Source organism: Rhopalosiphum padi, chromosome 3, assembly GCF_020882245.1.
Source record: "Rhopalosiphum padi isolate XX-2018 chromosome 3, ASM2088224v1, whole genome shotgun sequence".
In the NCBI taxonomy this organism is placed as follows: domain Eukaryota; kingdom Metazoa; phylum Arthropoda; class Insecta; order Hemiptera; family Aphididae; genus Rhopalosiphum; species Rhopalosiphum padi.
In genome coordinates this window covers 3092776-3110069 of record NC_083599.1, presented here as the reverse complement: position 1 = coordinate 3110069, position 17294 = coordinate 3092776, and the positions used below count along the sequence as shown (strand labels likewise).

General features: G+C 25.7%; 2 protein-coding genes across 2 annotated transcripts; one reads left to right on the top strand and one right to left on the bottom strand.

Moving 5' to 3' along the window:
• Positions 1–3551: 3551 nt before the first annotated feature.
• On the bottom strand, positions 3552–13071 carry LOC132924015 (sorting and assembly machinery component 50 homolog). Its single transcript, XM_060988072.1, has 10 exons — positions 12293–13071; positions 10229–10297; positions 5555–5656; positions 5366–5482; positions 5086–5297; positions 4900–5005; positions 4534–4809; positions 4294–4455; positions 4093–4213; positions 3552–4030 (listed from the first exon to the last, which is right to left on the bottom strand). Exons 1-10 carry the CDS (start codon positions 12311–12313, stop codon positions 3843–3845), a joined length of 1374 nt encoding a protein of 457 aa, XP_060844055.1. The 5' UTR covers positions 12314–13071; the 3' UTR covers positions 3552–3842.
• Positions 13072–14841: 1770 nt separating this feature from the next.
• LOC132924016 (uncharacterized) lies at positions 14842–16802 on the top strand. The gene is made up of 2 exons (XM_060988073.1): positions 14842–15328; positions 16416–16802. The coding sequence occupies exons 1-2, from the start codon at positions 15080–15082 to the stop codon at positions 16722–16724; spliced, it is 558 nt and encodes a 185-aa protein (XP_060844056.1). The 5' UTR covers positions 14842–15079; the 3' UTR covers positions 16725–16802.
• The last annotated feature ends 492 nt before the right edge of the window (positions 16803–17294 follow it).

Genomic DNA, 17294 nt, shown 5'->3' with positions numbered 1-17294 from the left:
AGTAAAATAAAGTGACCAACGTGACCCAACGACCAGATAGCGCTTGTAGTGCATATTTCATTTTAGAGTGTTTCGATAGAGTTTAATACATATTATCACGATTATTATCAAGACACTCTATTTCATTTTCTCCGCTATTAAATGAATAAAAAATAAAGCACCGAATTGTAAGAGAAATGGTTTGAACCGAGTACACGTTTTATTGTACTTCAAAATAATTTGTCAGTGTGTACTATATAGTATTGATAAATAAATATCGACATGCATAATAATGTATTAATGACAAAAGCATCAAAAAAATTATAAAATTACGAAATCATTCATCCATACCTAGACCGCTAGACATACCGAAATTGTATTATTTTGGTTTGGTTTTCTACCGAAATGGATCTGGCCTATGCCAACTGCAACGTCTATTCTAATTATTGAATAGGATTTCGACTAATTTTATAAATGTATTTATTTACTCGAAAACGACTTTTAATTTTTTTTTTTTTGAAACTCTCGTAACTATCGTTTACGTGTAGGCGCCTACTTAAAGTTCATGACGAATCCAAGTATGTTCCCAAGACTCTTATCGGATAAATCGGTTAGTTAAAATACGGCCGTCAAAAGATTAGTAGGTACTTAAGAACAAAAAAAAAAACAAACAAAATACGTAATTAATATTCGTATAAAACTACGTGTATAATGCGTGTGCGTGCATGTGTGAGATTGCTAACGATTGCCACTAATCATCAGTTATCTACTAAACCTACGCACATAAAATTACCGAAGCCTTAAATATTTTGGTTGCATATTAGTGTTGCGGTCACGGCAATGTCTAAACTTTTACAACGATATTAAAATGAGTTAAAATGTGTACTTAGTATTACAATTACAATATATTAGTAGTTATTATAATTAATATAATTATAATGAGTACCTATAATAACTTTAATTTGAAATCTGAAGCCCAAAGTTTTTAAATAATCCAAGCTGCAATTTTTTTATTTCTGTGTACAAGCTCCATACTTCTATATTGGAATTGACCTCGGAGCTACATCAAATACTATTTTATATAAGTGTATACTGTGTATATATACCTACTGTTTAGTTATTTTAAATGATTATCAACCATCGCCGTAATTTGTTACGATAAAATACGATACGATAATAGTATAATACTAAACTGCAACCGAACTCAATCACTGTTGTTTTTTTTTTAATATAAAAGTACTACTAAGATAAGTTTAAGAAATATTAATTTACTTTTAATATTTTATTTTTGCGCTTTTATCCTACTACTAAGCCACTGAGGTGCAAAAGCGGAAAACGAATTTGTGCTTTTTGCCTATCGAAAAAAAAAATAGACGATTTGCACTTTTGGGATTCACCGAGCCGCAATCAGTAAGGTAACCTTTTTGTTGGTTGACCGCAACTAGTACGTTATTTTTTATTTTGACAGCAACTGTAGTAAACACCGATTATTTTTGTTGTTTTATAATTTGAAAAATACGTATCTATTATATCTATAATATAATATAGGTGTGCTAATAGTCATTAGTTGGCCTTAAAGATTTTTTACAAAATTGGTGGTCCGCACAACTAAAAACTAACCCGATAACACATATCTGAAAACATAAATTGTGTACTCTTTGTGAAATTTATTTGAAAGTGATATAAAAAAAAATATCATCTCTTCTTATCAATTCTAAATAGGTATTCACTATTCAAAATTATTAATTATAATTTTAAGTTTTAGAGGTAAAATTGTGATTATTTCAAAAAAAGCGAAAGTCGTTTTCTAATGAATTCAAAATAATACGATTTTAGAAATTTTATCCGACGACTACACGATAGGTAGTCAATTTTCATAAGATATTATTCTATATTAGCAGAAAATTTAGTTTGAATCGAATCCCTTTAGGTTTAAATGTATTTATGTAGGTACTTACAAGTTACAATGTACTACTTCTAGCCGTGTGTCGACATGTTAACTAAAGCAAGTGGCAGCATTTCCGACAACAAATTTACCAAAACTAATATAATCTATGTATGTAGGTAGATTATACATCCAAATCAAGAAATATTGTGATAACAATTTATTTTTTACTTAGATAGATGTTGAACGAGAACGAGGTGCTTATTACAAAATGTACAGCTGCAAAAAAGTAAATTTATAGGTCAAGAGGCTAGTATGAAAATTAAATCACTTTTTTCACGTTTCGTTTTAATTGTTGATATGTTATCAATTTCGAATGGTAACTAATCATTTTGATTGTTAACAATTGTAACATTAAACTTCAAAATTATCTTAAAAAGTAAAGATTTAACTATATATTTATTTATTTAAGTATGTATTTTCCATTATTATTTAGTAATTATCTAGTAACTATGTGAATTTTAATTATTAATACTGATAGCAGGCATTTTTTAAATTTATTTAAATATTTCAATAATTAAATTGGAGGTAAGATTAGCCGTGAAGGTAAAATATAACTTTTGTGGGTTTGGCCGATATGGCGATATGGTTCTACTTCTATACGCCCCAGTTTATAGTAATAGAGACAAAAAGACTTAGTTAAAACAAAATTAATTTCCCGAATTCTTATACATTTTAGACCATTGTATTTACATAGTTAAATCATATCATAAATTACCTTTTTAATCAAGATAAGCAATCAATGTTGACATTTTAATTTGTGTGTGTTAGATACCTACCTTTTCACTTGGCCATAATATAAATATATATATTTTATATTATTTAAGTAGTTAATCATTCATGACCATTAATTGATCAGATACGATGACATAAAAATAATATTATCCCAAATTGTTGTATAATAATTTCATAAAAAATTCTACAACTGATACTAGATTTTAATTACTTTCTAATATACTGTAAAATGGCAGCTTAGCTAAGCCATTTTAGTAAAGAGTCAAAGAAATGTATGGAATAATTTTAGTTTAGTCCATTACTACATTAAATTATACATACTAATTTAAATTAAACAAGCAATGCATACACTTAAGAAGATGCAAATCTCACATTTGTACACAATATGAAATACACTGAATTAGTATCGGCTACATGCAGAATTTATTTTGGATTGTTAACTTTATTAATAAAGTGGATTGATCTACTGAACTATGTCTAACATAAAAGTAAGAAAAGTATCGTGTTTATATGTTGGTTCTATACAATTTTAAATTTTTAAACGAGTTTCGAGTATTCAAAATATTATATTATATATAGTATAAAAATATTAAAAATGTTCATAACTCAAAAAATAACGTTTAAAATACTTACATTTAATTTTGAATAAATATGAAATGTTTGAATCGAGCAATTTCTATTATTTATAATTTTGTGAAATTTTAATAAAACTGTTTTTATAAATAATACCTAAGCAACTGAAATAAATTATAAAATGATAACAAAAAAAAATATATTTTTATGTTATAAAAGGTAGGTAGGTAGGCAGGTAGGTTTAATATTTAAATTATTATTCAAGATTGTATTTATAAGTTTAAAACATTATGGGTAATAAAACAAAAATAAAATGTGATTAAAAATTAATTTGCTATTATATTTGATCAGTCATAATCTAAATAAGTACATTATACTTGAACTTTTAGTACCTATTCATGTTCATACATTAATATTAATTACATTGAACATTAAACAAAAACAAAAATAAAAAATATAAATAAAACAATAAATTAGATATAATAAAATAATACTGATGTCTCTGATTTAAATAAATAAATTATTGTTTTATATAAAATCAATACAATTGATTAATACTTGATTATTATTAAGGTAACTAGCACACAGAGAGATTCTGGTCTTATATCTTTTAAATAAAGTTTGCTCCAACTCCAAATTGAAAACCATCAACAATTCTATCGCCAGGTGAATATTGAATTGGTGAACATAAATTGAACTCAAACCTTATTGAATTACCAATTCGGGCAACTACCCCGACACCAGCTGATAACCTGACGTCTTTAAATGTTTTTCCCAGACTGGATTTAGTGTCTTTACCTAAAAAAAACAAATATAAAAACGAAAAACTAGGAATATATAATAAATTAGTAACTTTTTACCAAAGAATGATATATTCCCAGCATTACAAAATAAATGTAGTCTGATTGCCTCATTTATTCGGTTACTTTCCATGCCAAAAAGTGGTTTTACATAAATATGGACGGCAGAAACCCAATAGCTCTATAATATAATAAACATTTATTAATTAGTTATTTGTTGTTCAAATGCACCACATTTATATTAATGTTTTGATGAATTACCGTAACACCAGCCACAACATTATCATTTAAGTTCCCAATTCCTCGAGACTGGAAACCACGTAATGTCATAGGACCACCGAGAAAAAATCTATCCATCATATTAACTTTTTTAAATGTTCCTAAATCAGTTAGAAATCCACCACCAAATGATCCTTGAAATACCTCCATAAAAAATGTCAACAAATATTACTTTCCACGCAAATGATAAATAATTAACAATTAAAGTACAAATTAACTTACAACATCTTTACTGATTTTTGAATAAAATTGGCTAGTAAAATAGTTCCTCAAGAATTTAACATCACCACCAAAGCCAGCTACTTCCATAACCATTTGGAAGAATGCACCTTCATTAGCTAAAACCTTGGAATCTCTTGTATCAATTGTAGTTATATGTTTAATAGAAGATTTAACTGATAAACCTGATTCCTCTCTTAGTTTAAATGGACTATTTTTTGATAACATATTTATATCACGTACTACACCTTCATATTGTAAATTTTGACTAAAATGACTCTAGAAATGTTTAAAAAAAAATTGTTAATAAATTATTCTATAAAATATAATCTAATAACTTTTAAAAAAAAGTTTGGTGTAGGTACCTACTTTATAAGATGCAAGGAATAATAAGTCAAATAAAGTTCCCCACTCGTTGAAAACACCGTGTACAGTATTCCAGTATGATTTCTTTTTAAATATATGTGAGGAAGTGCTTAAATGATTAAAAAATTAAATAATGTAGTTAATTGAAAATTAAGATCTGAGGTTATAAATAAATTAAATTATACAAACCATGAAGATATACTTCCAGGAATATGTTTGGATATACTAACATCATACTTTTGAGTGCCACTATTTCCGAGTGATGATTCTATTTTAAAATGATTGGCATGGCCAGTTAAGTTGTTTAGTTTACAACCTAATTTAACAAATCCTTCATTATCTCTTGCAACCGAATGAAGTATACTAGATGCAAATTTCAGTTCTTGTACATTAAAAGTAACCTATAAATAGATAAAGTAGGAATAAGATAATACATAAAAATAATTAATACATTTTATTTTAAAAATACCTTATATCCATTTGGAGTGGAATTTGATCCACTACTTACATCTATATTAACACTAATATTTTCAAAACAATTTAAGCTCATTAAATTTTTACGAACAATTTCAGCATTTTTTATTATCTGAAAAAAATGATAAAAAAGTCAAATATTGGATTACAGGAATCAGTATTAGTATTTTTTTAGAAAACTTACATTATTGAAAGAATTTGATGTAAACATCAAGTTAATTGATGATTCAAGAATAAAATCTTTTGTTTTTGAATATCCATGCATGTACACTTGATCAACTCTTGCCTGTAAATATGTTTATTGTTTATATAATAATAATGAACTAAATAACTAAGTACTAAGTACGAGTATATATTAATTTAAATTAAATTAAAATAATACGTCCATAAATAAAATAAATTACATGAATTAAAAAAAAAACCATCATACAATTAATTAATTTTTTATATAAATTATAATTAGTTTGAGAATCAATTCAATAAAATATTATTATATAGTGACAATTTTATTATTATTGATTCAATAATAAAATACTAGGTATATTATAGCCCATATTATAACTATTTAATTTTAATTAAAAAAAAAACCAAAAAAATCTGTTTAGATACTAGCCAAGATTTGACATATGGAATTTTTAAAACATAAATGTTTTAAATTAATTAGATTTTTGATACTTTTTGGTTGTTATCTAACAGTTAATTGGCTTTTGAGGAAATTTCAATTCTGTTTTTATACAAAGAAATATTTAGTATTAATTTTTAGTTTATATTTGTTATTCCTTCTTAGCTCTTACAATACACACGGTGAATTTGTTAATTAAATAATTTAGAGTAAATTAATATAATATGTAAAAATGTTTAAGTAAAGTACAAATTTATTCATAAAGAAGACATTAATTTAACAAATAATATGTAATTTATGTAATGCTTTTTTTGATGATACAGAAATTAACTATGTAAGAATCTAAGAACTTAAGACCTATAAATTAGTTTAATGTTTTTCATCCAACCTGATCACCATAAATTATAAACATTCATTATTTTGAGCAGCCAAACAGGTGTTCCACTAATAGGATCTAAAAATTATTATTTTTGATGAACTAGCATGTATTAAAATAAAAAACAAACAGATTGGAATACAATAATAGGTTCAACATTTCTGCTGGCAGTCAAATGGCAAATTGGATACCAGTGAACAATAACCAAAAGGTACCCATTATTTGTTACCTACATTTCATTTTTGAAAATATTTTTTTATCTTATGATATATTTAGTTTGTAATGATATACTTTTAATAGCTTTTAAATTTTAAAAGCTATAAATTACCTAACTAAAATATAAATATAATTTTTTTTTATGAAACCGTATTACTGTATTTACTAGAGTAATCATTAAGATTAAAACAATGCAATTTTGTCAGTAAAAACAGACTTAATAATTTAGTTACTTTTATCTTTACTAGTAAAACTTACAGATCCTAGATATCATTGATATCACAATGGCGTTCCCAGGGGGGAGGAGATATAACTTCTACAATGACTTTTTTTTCAAACTTTCAGAAAACAACTTATAAGGTATTAGAGCTGTTATATATCATTATTTTTTACTATTATTATAGAGAACGGATATTTATGGACTAATAAGTATCAAAATATACCATATTATGACGTCAAGATCGTGAAAATATACAAGACAATTTTTTTTTTTTTAAATTATTTATGGTAAAAAAATGCATAGTTTTTATTTGATTTACAAACTTAACAATTTATTATAATTATAACAATAGGTACATACTAAAACGTTTTTTTAGAGAATTTTTTTAATAAATTAATATATTTTTAAAATTTGATTTATTATTAAAATAAATAACCATAACATTTTCAGTTTTTCTTCAGTGAAGTTATGACTTTTATCTGTTAAAATATTTTTGAGAATGATTGTTCGATATCAACTGAGGTAGTTTTGGCATGTTTAAAGCAACTAAGTATTATAGGATCTTGGTAAATATATATATAAATAAATATTTATATGTATTACTATTTAATGCCTACAAAATGTATCATTGATTTTTCTATTTGACAATATACTCATACTTAATACTTTACTTTTTTAAATTTTGTAAAAATATGCAGTAATATTTCACTATTAGTTTCAAACTATTACAATTCTTAAAGATAACTGACAAAAATCCAAAAATATGAAAAGGAAAAAAATATGCAATTGCATAAAAATTAGTGCTCTAATTATTAGTAATAATTTATTGCCCATTATAAACATTCACTATACAGATCAATGACCACTAAAAATCAGATTTTAAAGCATAATTATGCTTCTTTTTTATATATGAGATAGGAATCTAATTTTTATACATACATTTGTTTCATGTCATTATGATTCTTAATAAACCAATTTATTTTTGTTTTTTTTTTCAATTATTCCAGCTGTAGTATTTTTATATGTTTATTATTGTTTAATAATTTAATTATTAAGAAATATAAAATCTCGAAATACACAAGCTAAATGGTTATATTGGATTATTTTTTTTTCCTTTGTTGGCTTGATTATTAAATGTTTTCCAATGAATAATAATAATAGTATTGCAAAAAAACTATTCCCAACATTACTTTGTTAAGATATTTCGATTTATACTATGAAAACACATTGACAAAAATTTGTAATACAATAACTAATCAGAAAATATGGGTATTTATTGATAAAACTACGGACTTGGCATGCTGTAATGTTGTAAATGTAATAGCCGGCACATTATCTACAACCACAAAACCCAAGTAATATGTTAGTTATTCACACAGAATGCCAGAATACTTGGACAAAGTTAATCATAATACAATATTCCAACTATTCATGCATATTTTGTTGGGAAATGGTGTAAAATATAACAATGTTTTGCTATTTATCTTGATGACAATAGTCAGTACAGTTAATTCTTTTTTAATTTAAATTAAATTTTACACCTAGTTTATGTTAATTTTTGGTAATGCTTATTTTTGTTTTTTAAAACAAAGTTGTGCTTTTCTGTTATTTATTATGCTTTAAAATCCGAGCCCTAGTTCACATAATCAATTTCTAAAATATAATAAATTACTACAAAGTTTTATTTATATTCTACATGGCTTTAAATTTCACTCACTGATCAAAACATTAAATATCTTATTAATACATATCAATAACAGTGGTTTAGTTATAACTAGAAAGTTTTATTTATAGCAAGAAAAGTGTAATAAGATTGATGTTTTAAAAAGAACTCTTCGTGTACGTATTTGATGAATGTGACATAATATTTCCACACATACACAAATTACTAAAAATTTTAAGCAGTTAAGGACTTATGTAAAAAATTCTATTGAACAAAAGAAGATTAAATAGGTTTAATATTAATAACATTCATCAAAACATTAAAATAAAAATAGATGAAGTAATAAATAAGATGAGTACAAAAGCTAGGCAGTTAAATTTTTGTTTGAAATAGTTAATTAATTTTTAAGAATTAAATTTCTTTTACTTAACTTATTTTAATAAATAAATGTTATAAATATTTTTAGTTTAATGGTGTTATTTTAATTAAAGAACTTTGTATTAGTGTGTTACAATTTTAATTCATTTTAATCATAGAACCATACTTAATATACTTAGTTCTACATACTCAGTAAGTAGTATATACATATTTATAAGCTATACACAATTTTTGGAGGTTTGAATCATTAAGCCGCTTATTCGTGTCTTTGAATCATTACAATTCATTTAAGTGTATTATTACTAGGGTTTGGAAGTTATAAGAGTTGCATATTGTTCTGTATGCTCTAGATTTATAGCAGACCAAGTTAGAAATCTGTGCTATACAATGTTAAGTTAAAATATATTTGTTTAATTATTTGTTCAGTTCAATAAAATTTCAAATGCCAACCGATTACACGCCATATTTTAGTTTTCAATAATACAATTTTTTTAAATATAGGTTTTTAGAATTTTTTTTCGTGTATATTAATAAATAAGAAATAAACTTTTAATAAATAAATAAATATATTTTTTTTGCATATTTCACATTTTTCCATGCATATTTTGCCTTTTTGGCTCCTATAACTTCTGAACCCTAATTATTGCTTATAACATATATCCCCCCTCATTGAAAATTCCTGGGCACGCCACTTTTGATATGAGTCTTAAATGCTAGTAATCATAATTAAAATGTTATTATTTTATGTTATTTAACAATGAAATTGTAAATTAATATACATAATGACAGTTTAATAACTAATAACTAATTAACAGGTAATGTACTAAAGAATATTTAAGGTAACAAAATTTTACTAGGCAGCACTTTTCCAGTAGGTACAAATTGGAGTATATTTATAATCATAACACTTTGAGAAAATAAAATCAGAGACTACCAGTAGATTAATAATTAAGAGGATGTCACACCCGAATGTGTTGTTTCTGTCTTACATGTAACATAGTAAATTTACGCTCAGCAGATGTGAAACTGTTAGTTTAACATTAGAGTGAATCAACCTATTATGAAACTTGATGGTAAGAACATCATCTGTCTTATTATGATGACTTTTTATGATATTTTTTAGCAAGTAATGTGTTAAAAAACTGAATAATTGTAAAAAACCAACATACAAACACAAATAATGTTCTTATCATCAAATGTCATAATAGGTCGATTTACTTTAATTTTTAAACTAATGGAGCTAAACATGATCTGCTGAGCGTAAATTTTCTATGTTGTGCATTTGTAAGATGAAGACAACACATGTGAGTGTTGCGTCTTCAGTTATCAATTTTCTCAATGAAATGGTTAGTTATAGTTAAATTGTAAATTAAAAAAACTCACTTCTTTATTTTCCAGCAATTTAAAATCTTGTAGTGACAACTTTTGATCAATATTGAATTCATGGTAAGGCTAGAAATTAAAATATACATGTATTTTATAGCAATAAAATCATTAAAGATAAAAAGTTTATTAATTGGTGGAAGGTATGCATAATGTAATAAATGATATTGTAATGATTAAAAAATTTTGTTTTACATAATAATTATTGTAGTTTATCTTTATAAATAAAGATGTTTATAAAATATTATAAATAAAATAAATAAGTAAAGGAAAATATAAAGTTATATAAATAATAAAATATGTATTCATATTATGTTATCAGGCCTTATCCAAACAGGCAGTAGGACTCAAATTATATTGTAAGAAATATCAAAAGTGCAGTTGGCCTTATACATTTTATTGCATTACGTTTATTGCCTAGCATTTTATAATTATCATCATGACTGAGACATTAAAATGATTGAATTCTTACTCGGTTTTTGTGTAATTTACAAACCTATCATGTACCCAGTGGCGGCTTGTGAGGTTCATGTAAAGTGGTGCACAAAAAATTTATGAGATATCTATGTTAATAGATAATGGTAAAAAAATTTATTTTGGTAAAGGTACATACCACAAATAATACCAAAATAATGTACCTACTTATTTTATCTAAATTAAATTTTTTTAAGCATTTTACCCCATTAAAATATAAACAAATTATAAAAAATTACCAACTACTTATTATTAACTTATTATGTATGAATATAAACACAAATACACAATATCGTTGTAATTATAATGACACGATATCGCGACAATAAAATAGGATCGGTGCACACATTAAATGTGCTCCAAAATTGCCATGTATTACTAACCGGCGTGTCGAGGCATGTAGCTAATTTTTATACGGCCGCCCATAACACAAACAACTTGTGCTCCACGATATTATTTAATCGTTTATAAATATATTTCTTAACATAAAAGCTGCAAAAACTTGTTTTTATTAATATAAATATTTATATTTTTTTTAATTACAGACCATTTCCATAATCATCAATTATATTATGTTATTATGGCATATAATAATTTTTTTTAAATTTTTTTGGGTGGTTCACGTGCTCCTGTGCACCATACTACGAGCCGCCACTGCTTGTACCTACCTAATAATTATCTAAGTTTACATTGTTTGTCATTTGATAATTGAATAAAATCTACAAAATATGAATTACGGTGAAGTACAATAATTCAAACTTTTCTGAGATGTTAAAGATACAAGTCATTCAAAAATAAAGAAAGTTTTATTTGTAAAATATAATTTCATTATTTAAGTATTTGTATTTCAAACTTTAAAATTTTAAATTTAAATAAATATATATTGTTTGTATAAAATGTTAATAAATATTAAGTACAAGAAAAATAAAAGTATTATATTGACATATTCATATCAATTGTTTTCAATTACAATTGAATTTTTACTTCAATTTTTAATTAATGATCAAAATTCTAAATTATCAAAATACAATTTGTTTGGTGGAAAAGAACAAATATTAATATAAGCCGAAAAAAGTTCACGTGAAAAAAATGTTCAGTATATTTTGGGCAGTAAGAAAAATTCCTTAGAATGAGTCCAGTAGGTAATTGTAGTTACAAGAAATAAAAAATGAGTTTTACAAAATCATAATAAAAGAATATTCAAAATTATTTTTAAATATATGATTTTGTAATTAAAACATATTGAAAATAACTTCAATTTAATAAAATAGAGAACCTTCTGCATTTTGTCTTCTATCAAATAAATGTTTATATTAACAATAAAAAGAAACTTCCATTTAACAAAATATTTTTGAAAACCAAATGCATTTCTACTTAACAAATATTTCAATAATATAATTTTTATTTTTTGTCCATAAGGCTTTGAACACGGAAGTTTCACTATAAGTTAATTTGACTAGTAGTTTTAATTGAATAAAATAATTTTGAATACAACTAAAACTAAACCCATTATGTTGGCTCTAATTTATCTTATAGAAGAAGTAATAAATAAGAGAAACATTATTTAAAAATTAAATTGTTTTTACTTACTTTTGCGAATAGATTTCCCATGAATAGTTATTATGAATTAATAGCGTAACAGCAATTTGTAATGTAGCGCCTGTAGGTGGGTAATTAATGAAATGTTGACAAAAAGTGAGGCATTGAGTGTTTATATTTTATTATGAACTGGGACCGATCGATGAATTGGAATTGAAAAATAACTAAGGCGAAATTATACGGCGAGTCCTGAGAGGCACTACGGGACCTTTTCTAATAAAAGATCGACAACGAAAACATATAAATCTAAGCTTTTAAAACAATAACTATTAACATTTGGTTGAAAGATAGGTCAAAAAGCAGGTCAGTGATAACCGACGAACGGCCAAACAAACACCGACCGACTAACTGATAACGCGATTTTATCGATAACGATACCCGCCGCCGCTGCGGCGATAACAAAAAATTCAGTACCTATGTATAAAAAAAAAAAAAAATGGGTAGACTATAATTATTTTAATGTCATTCTCGTCATCGCAATAATATTAATACGCCCATAGAACCGCGGACGAGAGATTGTACGGGCCCTATGCGTTTTTTATTCCTCGCGCGACATCGGACGGCTGATCCGTAGAACACGGCGTATAGGTATGCATCATATTTTGACGCAATCAGCCTAATAATAGTTTTTTTTTTTCCAAATCCCAATACGGTCAACACGGCGACAATCGTAGGTAGGTGTACGAGTTTTGTCGGATTTGCGAAGTCATTAAAACGATTTAGTCGCGGAATATTAAAAACTAATGTCGAGCGGCGAGCGCTTTAATGCATACTTAAATGTTTACCCGTACAAAACGCATAACTGTGTCGTCGCTACTATATATAAAATAAAATTGGCCGTCGAGCTCAGTATAGTTCGTCTCAAGGACGAAATCATAATATTATATGGCACACTTACAAAATCATACCGTTTATCGTCGTCTGTTATTTTGTCTACACACCTATAACAGACATGGGTAATAATTACAATAACGTTCACAACAACATATATAGGTTATTAGTCGTTTAATCTTTTTTACAATTTCATAACCACCGCTATTTTTATACTTACCTGCGCATAGGTACCGCTACCCGGTACTCGGTACAGTACCTATGATCGTAAAATTGTTTATTTCGCTGTAAAGTATAGCCATAGGCTGCAGTAGATATCTTTGTGTTTAAAATTTTAACTGCTGCAGGAGTCGAAATAAATTTCCTCAAGGTTAATTTGCCTCATAAATGCCCTAACTATTATTTTCTGATAGGTACCCACTGTTTTTACGTTTGAAAGAAAAAAAAATATATGACTTAAAATAGTTTAAACTGTGATTAATTATTATGGTAAGCATTTCAAAATCGTCCAAAATAATAAACCTTATACAGAGAAAAAGTTTTAAAATGATTAAGTAATTAATTCAAATGGTATATCGTACCTATATGGCTATATATCTATTTAAATATTATGTCTAAAAGTTATAGATAACTTATAAAATCTTCATAGTTGTGTAGTATTGTTTTTTGTGTACAATATAATATCGACTAATATGTTTTATGTAAATCGTGTTATATTAAAAGATCATGTATCTATACAATTATTTTATTAGTACTTTAAACACATTTTAAAAAGATTAATGCTTATGAGTTATGATACCTATCTAATGTACCTAATATTATTTAGTATTATATATATATATTTACAAATCACAACTCGGTTATTTATTATTATATTCAAATTCAACTTAAATAATATTAAAAATTAATAACAATTGTATTTAGATATAGTTGGACGTGTTTTTATAGCTAGGTACCCTAAATAATATAATTGTGTACTATTTATAATTATAAAATATTTTTAGGGTATATGCATAATGTTTATTCGCGCATTTAGAACTTTAATATTTATAGGTACCTATATATTATAGTATACAACTATAACAGGTGACAGAGTCATACAGTTATTATGTAAAAATAAATATTAATTAAGTATTGATTTTTCTTCTGTATTCACTTAAAAGCCAATTGATTACTAATATATTTATATAAGTACAAAATATCAATAGGTATATGCGAAAAATTTGATAAAAATAAAGTTATAAAATATTAATAATATAGTAAATATTTTTAAACAATACTTTATAGTATGCTTATTGCTTGATATCATAAAATATATTTATTATATATACCTACCAAAGGTACCTTTGTCAATGGATTTATAAATACCTGCTTATATGTACTAATAATTCCATTTAATTTTGTTAATATTAAAAAAAAAATGAAAATGAAAATATAAATTATATAATATAATTAAATAAGTGCACCTACCTAATATTATAAAAAACAGTCATTGTTTTTAACCGTGTAATTTAATAATATATTATATTTTATATTATTAGTATCATTATCTAATAATAAACATATTGAGATTTGAAAATTTAAGTTTCAATATAATATTATAGATAATAATTAATAAAATATTATAAAGATTATAATTTATAGCATTTTAATTATTATTAAAATATATAAATATTTCTTTATTAGTGGGCGCCGATATATTAGTTATATTAGTATATATTAGTTTTAAACTATTATTTAGCTTGAGTTATAGCAACTATACTTGTTTAATTCTACAATAATCAATACGAACAAAGTATCGTAAATTAAAACATTATTATTTATTTCACATCTGAATAATATGCCGGTCTACTCGTTTTCACTCGGTTAGGTTAGCTGTTGAAATGAACGTCAAAAATACTTTGCTGTTACGCACATGTTCATTTTTCATAAGGAGGCATAATCATTATGAGCGCGATCACTGTGATCTACGAGTTAATGATCACGTGCGTTTTTTTCGTAGACGTCGGCACGATGCCGGTGGATCGTCTAAACCAATTAAATTTCACACCCGAGAGCGCGTTAGGTTACAACAACTTGAACAACTCGACCGTGGTCGACAATTCGCCCAACTGGGACATTTTGGAGAAGATCGACGTGAAGAAATTATTGGAGATACTGAAAATACTCAGCGAAGAAAAATCTGCAGAAGAGTCGGTGAGTGATCAGAATAGGTAAGGAGTAACGGAACGGAGTAATTAATTATAACGAATAAGGTAATGACTTATATGTAAATCGAGTGACGTTTTTAATTCTTTGAAAAGTTTATTGATTTTATAATTATTTAGTGATTTTTTCTTGAAAATTTATAAGATTTCGACAATTTGACAATTTTTGTTCTTATCACAATTAAAAAATATCGAAGATATTACAATATTTTTTATAAGCGTTTAAAAGTTTACGTAATTCATGAAAATGTTTGTTTATAGCTAAAAATTCATAAAATATTTTATTTTAATACTTAAGGTTTGATAGTGTAATATATAAGATTCTTCATACGTTTTTACTAAATAAGTATAGCGTAACGCTATTAGCGTATATAACTTAGATTCAAATTTTAATGATGTCAACCGTGTACCTATAATAACGTTTTAGCCTAACATGATTATTGTAATTTTATTATTATGAGAAATATTAATCTTAGAGACATTAAATATTCCACTATTACTACTTAAATAACCATTTTCTATTTACACTTAAATTTAAAAAATAGCTTTTTTTTTAATTTTAAAATTAAAACTAATCAAATAATAAAAATTTACTCCAATATTCACAAATAATTATTATACTGTACTTACATTATGTTTTTTACGTAAAAAACCTGAAATAACTAATAGTATATGAGCTTGATGACTTATTATTAATTATTTGACTTAAAGATTAGTGTGTCTATACTTAATTATTCGAAAGCCGTTTTACGTAAAAACTTAAAACGATTGTTTCGCATGAATTTATATATGAATATCTTATATTCAATGCACTATTGCTTCTTACTAATACCTACCTACTCCCAAGGGCGGATACAAGGGGGGGAGAGCAATGAGAGCAATTGCCCTCCCTCCGTTCACAAAAAAAAGTATCATATATTTCAACAAAGTTTTTTTTTGAAATAGATGATGACCCTTTTTTAGTTGATAACTAACAAATCCACCCCCCGTTTAGGACCACTGTATCCGCCCTTGCCTACTCCTAATCATTTTATAAATGTATTGTACTTCAAATATCGTAATATTTTAATATTTAGGAAACCACGAGTTTACCGTCTACTACCGTGAACGCGGTACACGAATTGGACTGTTCAAAAGACAAGGTCGACGAAGATTTACAGAAAAGTCAAGTTACAAGATTGATGTTTTTGAAGACAGCGAATGCCCTAGTGTCGGATCACATAAAATCGGTTCACGAAACAATTCAAAAGAACAACGACGTTTTGACGAAGCTTAATATTTTGAAAGGGATGCTGAGGGAAGATTATATACGCTCAAAAGGATTGTCACCGTGGTTTAAATACAATATGTCCAAGTACAAAAATATTGATAACACTTATTATTAAATATAATATGTACCTTACAGTTGTACCTATATGGCTATATACATACACGAGTACACGACGACCAATAACAATTTTAGAACCGTACCAACAAATATTATACACAATCATTTGGTTAGGTTAGGTATGGTGTTTCTGACAATATATCTACTAAAATGAGTTGTTGTTTATTTAAGTCTTCAATAATTTATATAATCGAAATTATTATAAGTAGGTACCTATACCTACCCGGGTAATACACGATCTAGATTCTAGAGTATATTTTGGGTTTGCAGATATTATATCAACTGTTGTAAAATATCAATAATTGTGTATCCAGGGCCGCGATTGCGGGTAATATCTATGCAATTTTAATTTTTAATTTTATCTAAGCCAAATGTTTCACCAAGAGATGAATATCATCTTCACATAGAAAAAAAACACTTATGGATAAAATGACATAAACTCTTTTATTAATATAATTTAATTTAATATTTAAAGATCAGATGCATATACAATAATTGAAAATCAATTAATACATCAATTGCACAAGTATATCATCTTCTCATAAAAAAAAAAAAAACACTTATGGAT

What these genes read in the sequence shown, in the direction of transcription:
- LOC132924015 (XM_060988072.1), bottom strand. Translation starts at nt 12,313, where the DNA reads ATGGGAAATCTATTCGCAAAA. An exon ending in TGGGAAATCTATTCGCAAAA is followed by an intron (nt 10,298 to 12,292) that starts GTAAGTAAAAAC and finishes TTTAATTTCTAG; the next exon opens with CCTTACCATGAATTCAATAT. An exon ending in CCTGGAAGTATATCTTCATG is followed by an intron (nt 5,006 to 5,085) that starts GTTTGTATAATT and finishes TAATCATTTAAG; the next exon opens with CACTTCCTCACATATATTTA.
- LOC132924016 (XM_060988073.1), top strand. Translation starts at nt 15,080, where the DNA reads ATGAGCGCGATCACTGTGATCTACGAGTTAATGATCACGTGCGTTTTT. An exon ending in AAAAATCTGCAGAAGAGTCG is followed by an intron (nt 15,329 to 16,415) that starts GTGAGTGATCAG and finishes TTTAATATTTAG; the next exon opens with GAAACCACGAGTTTACCGTC.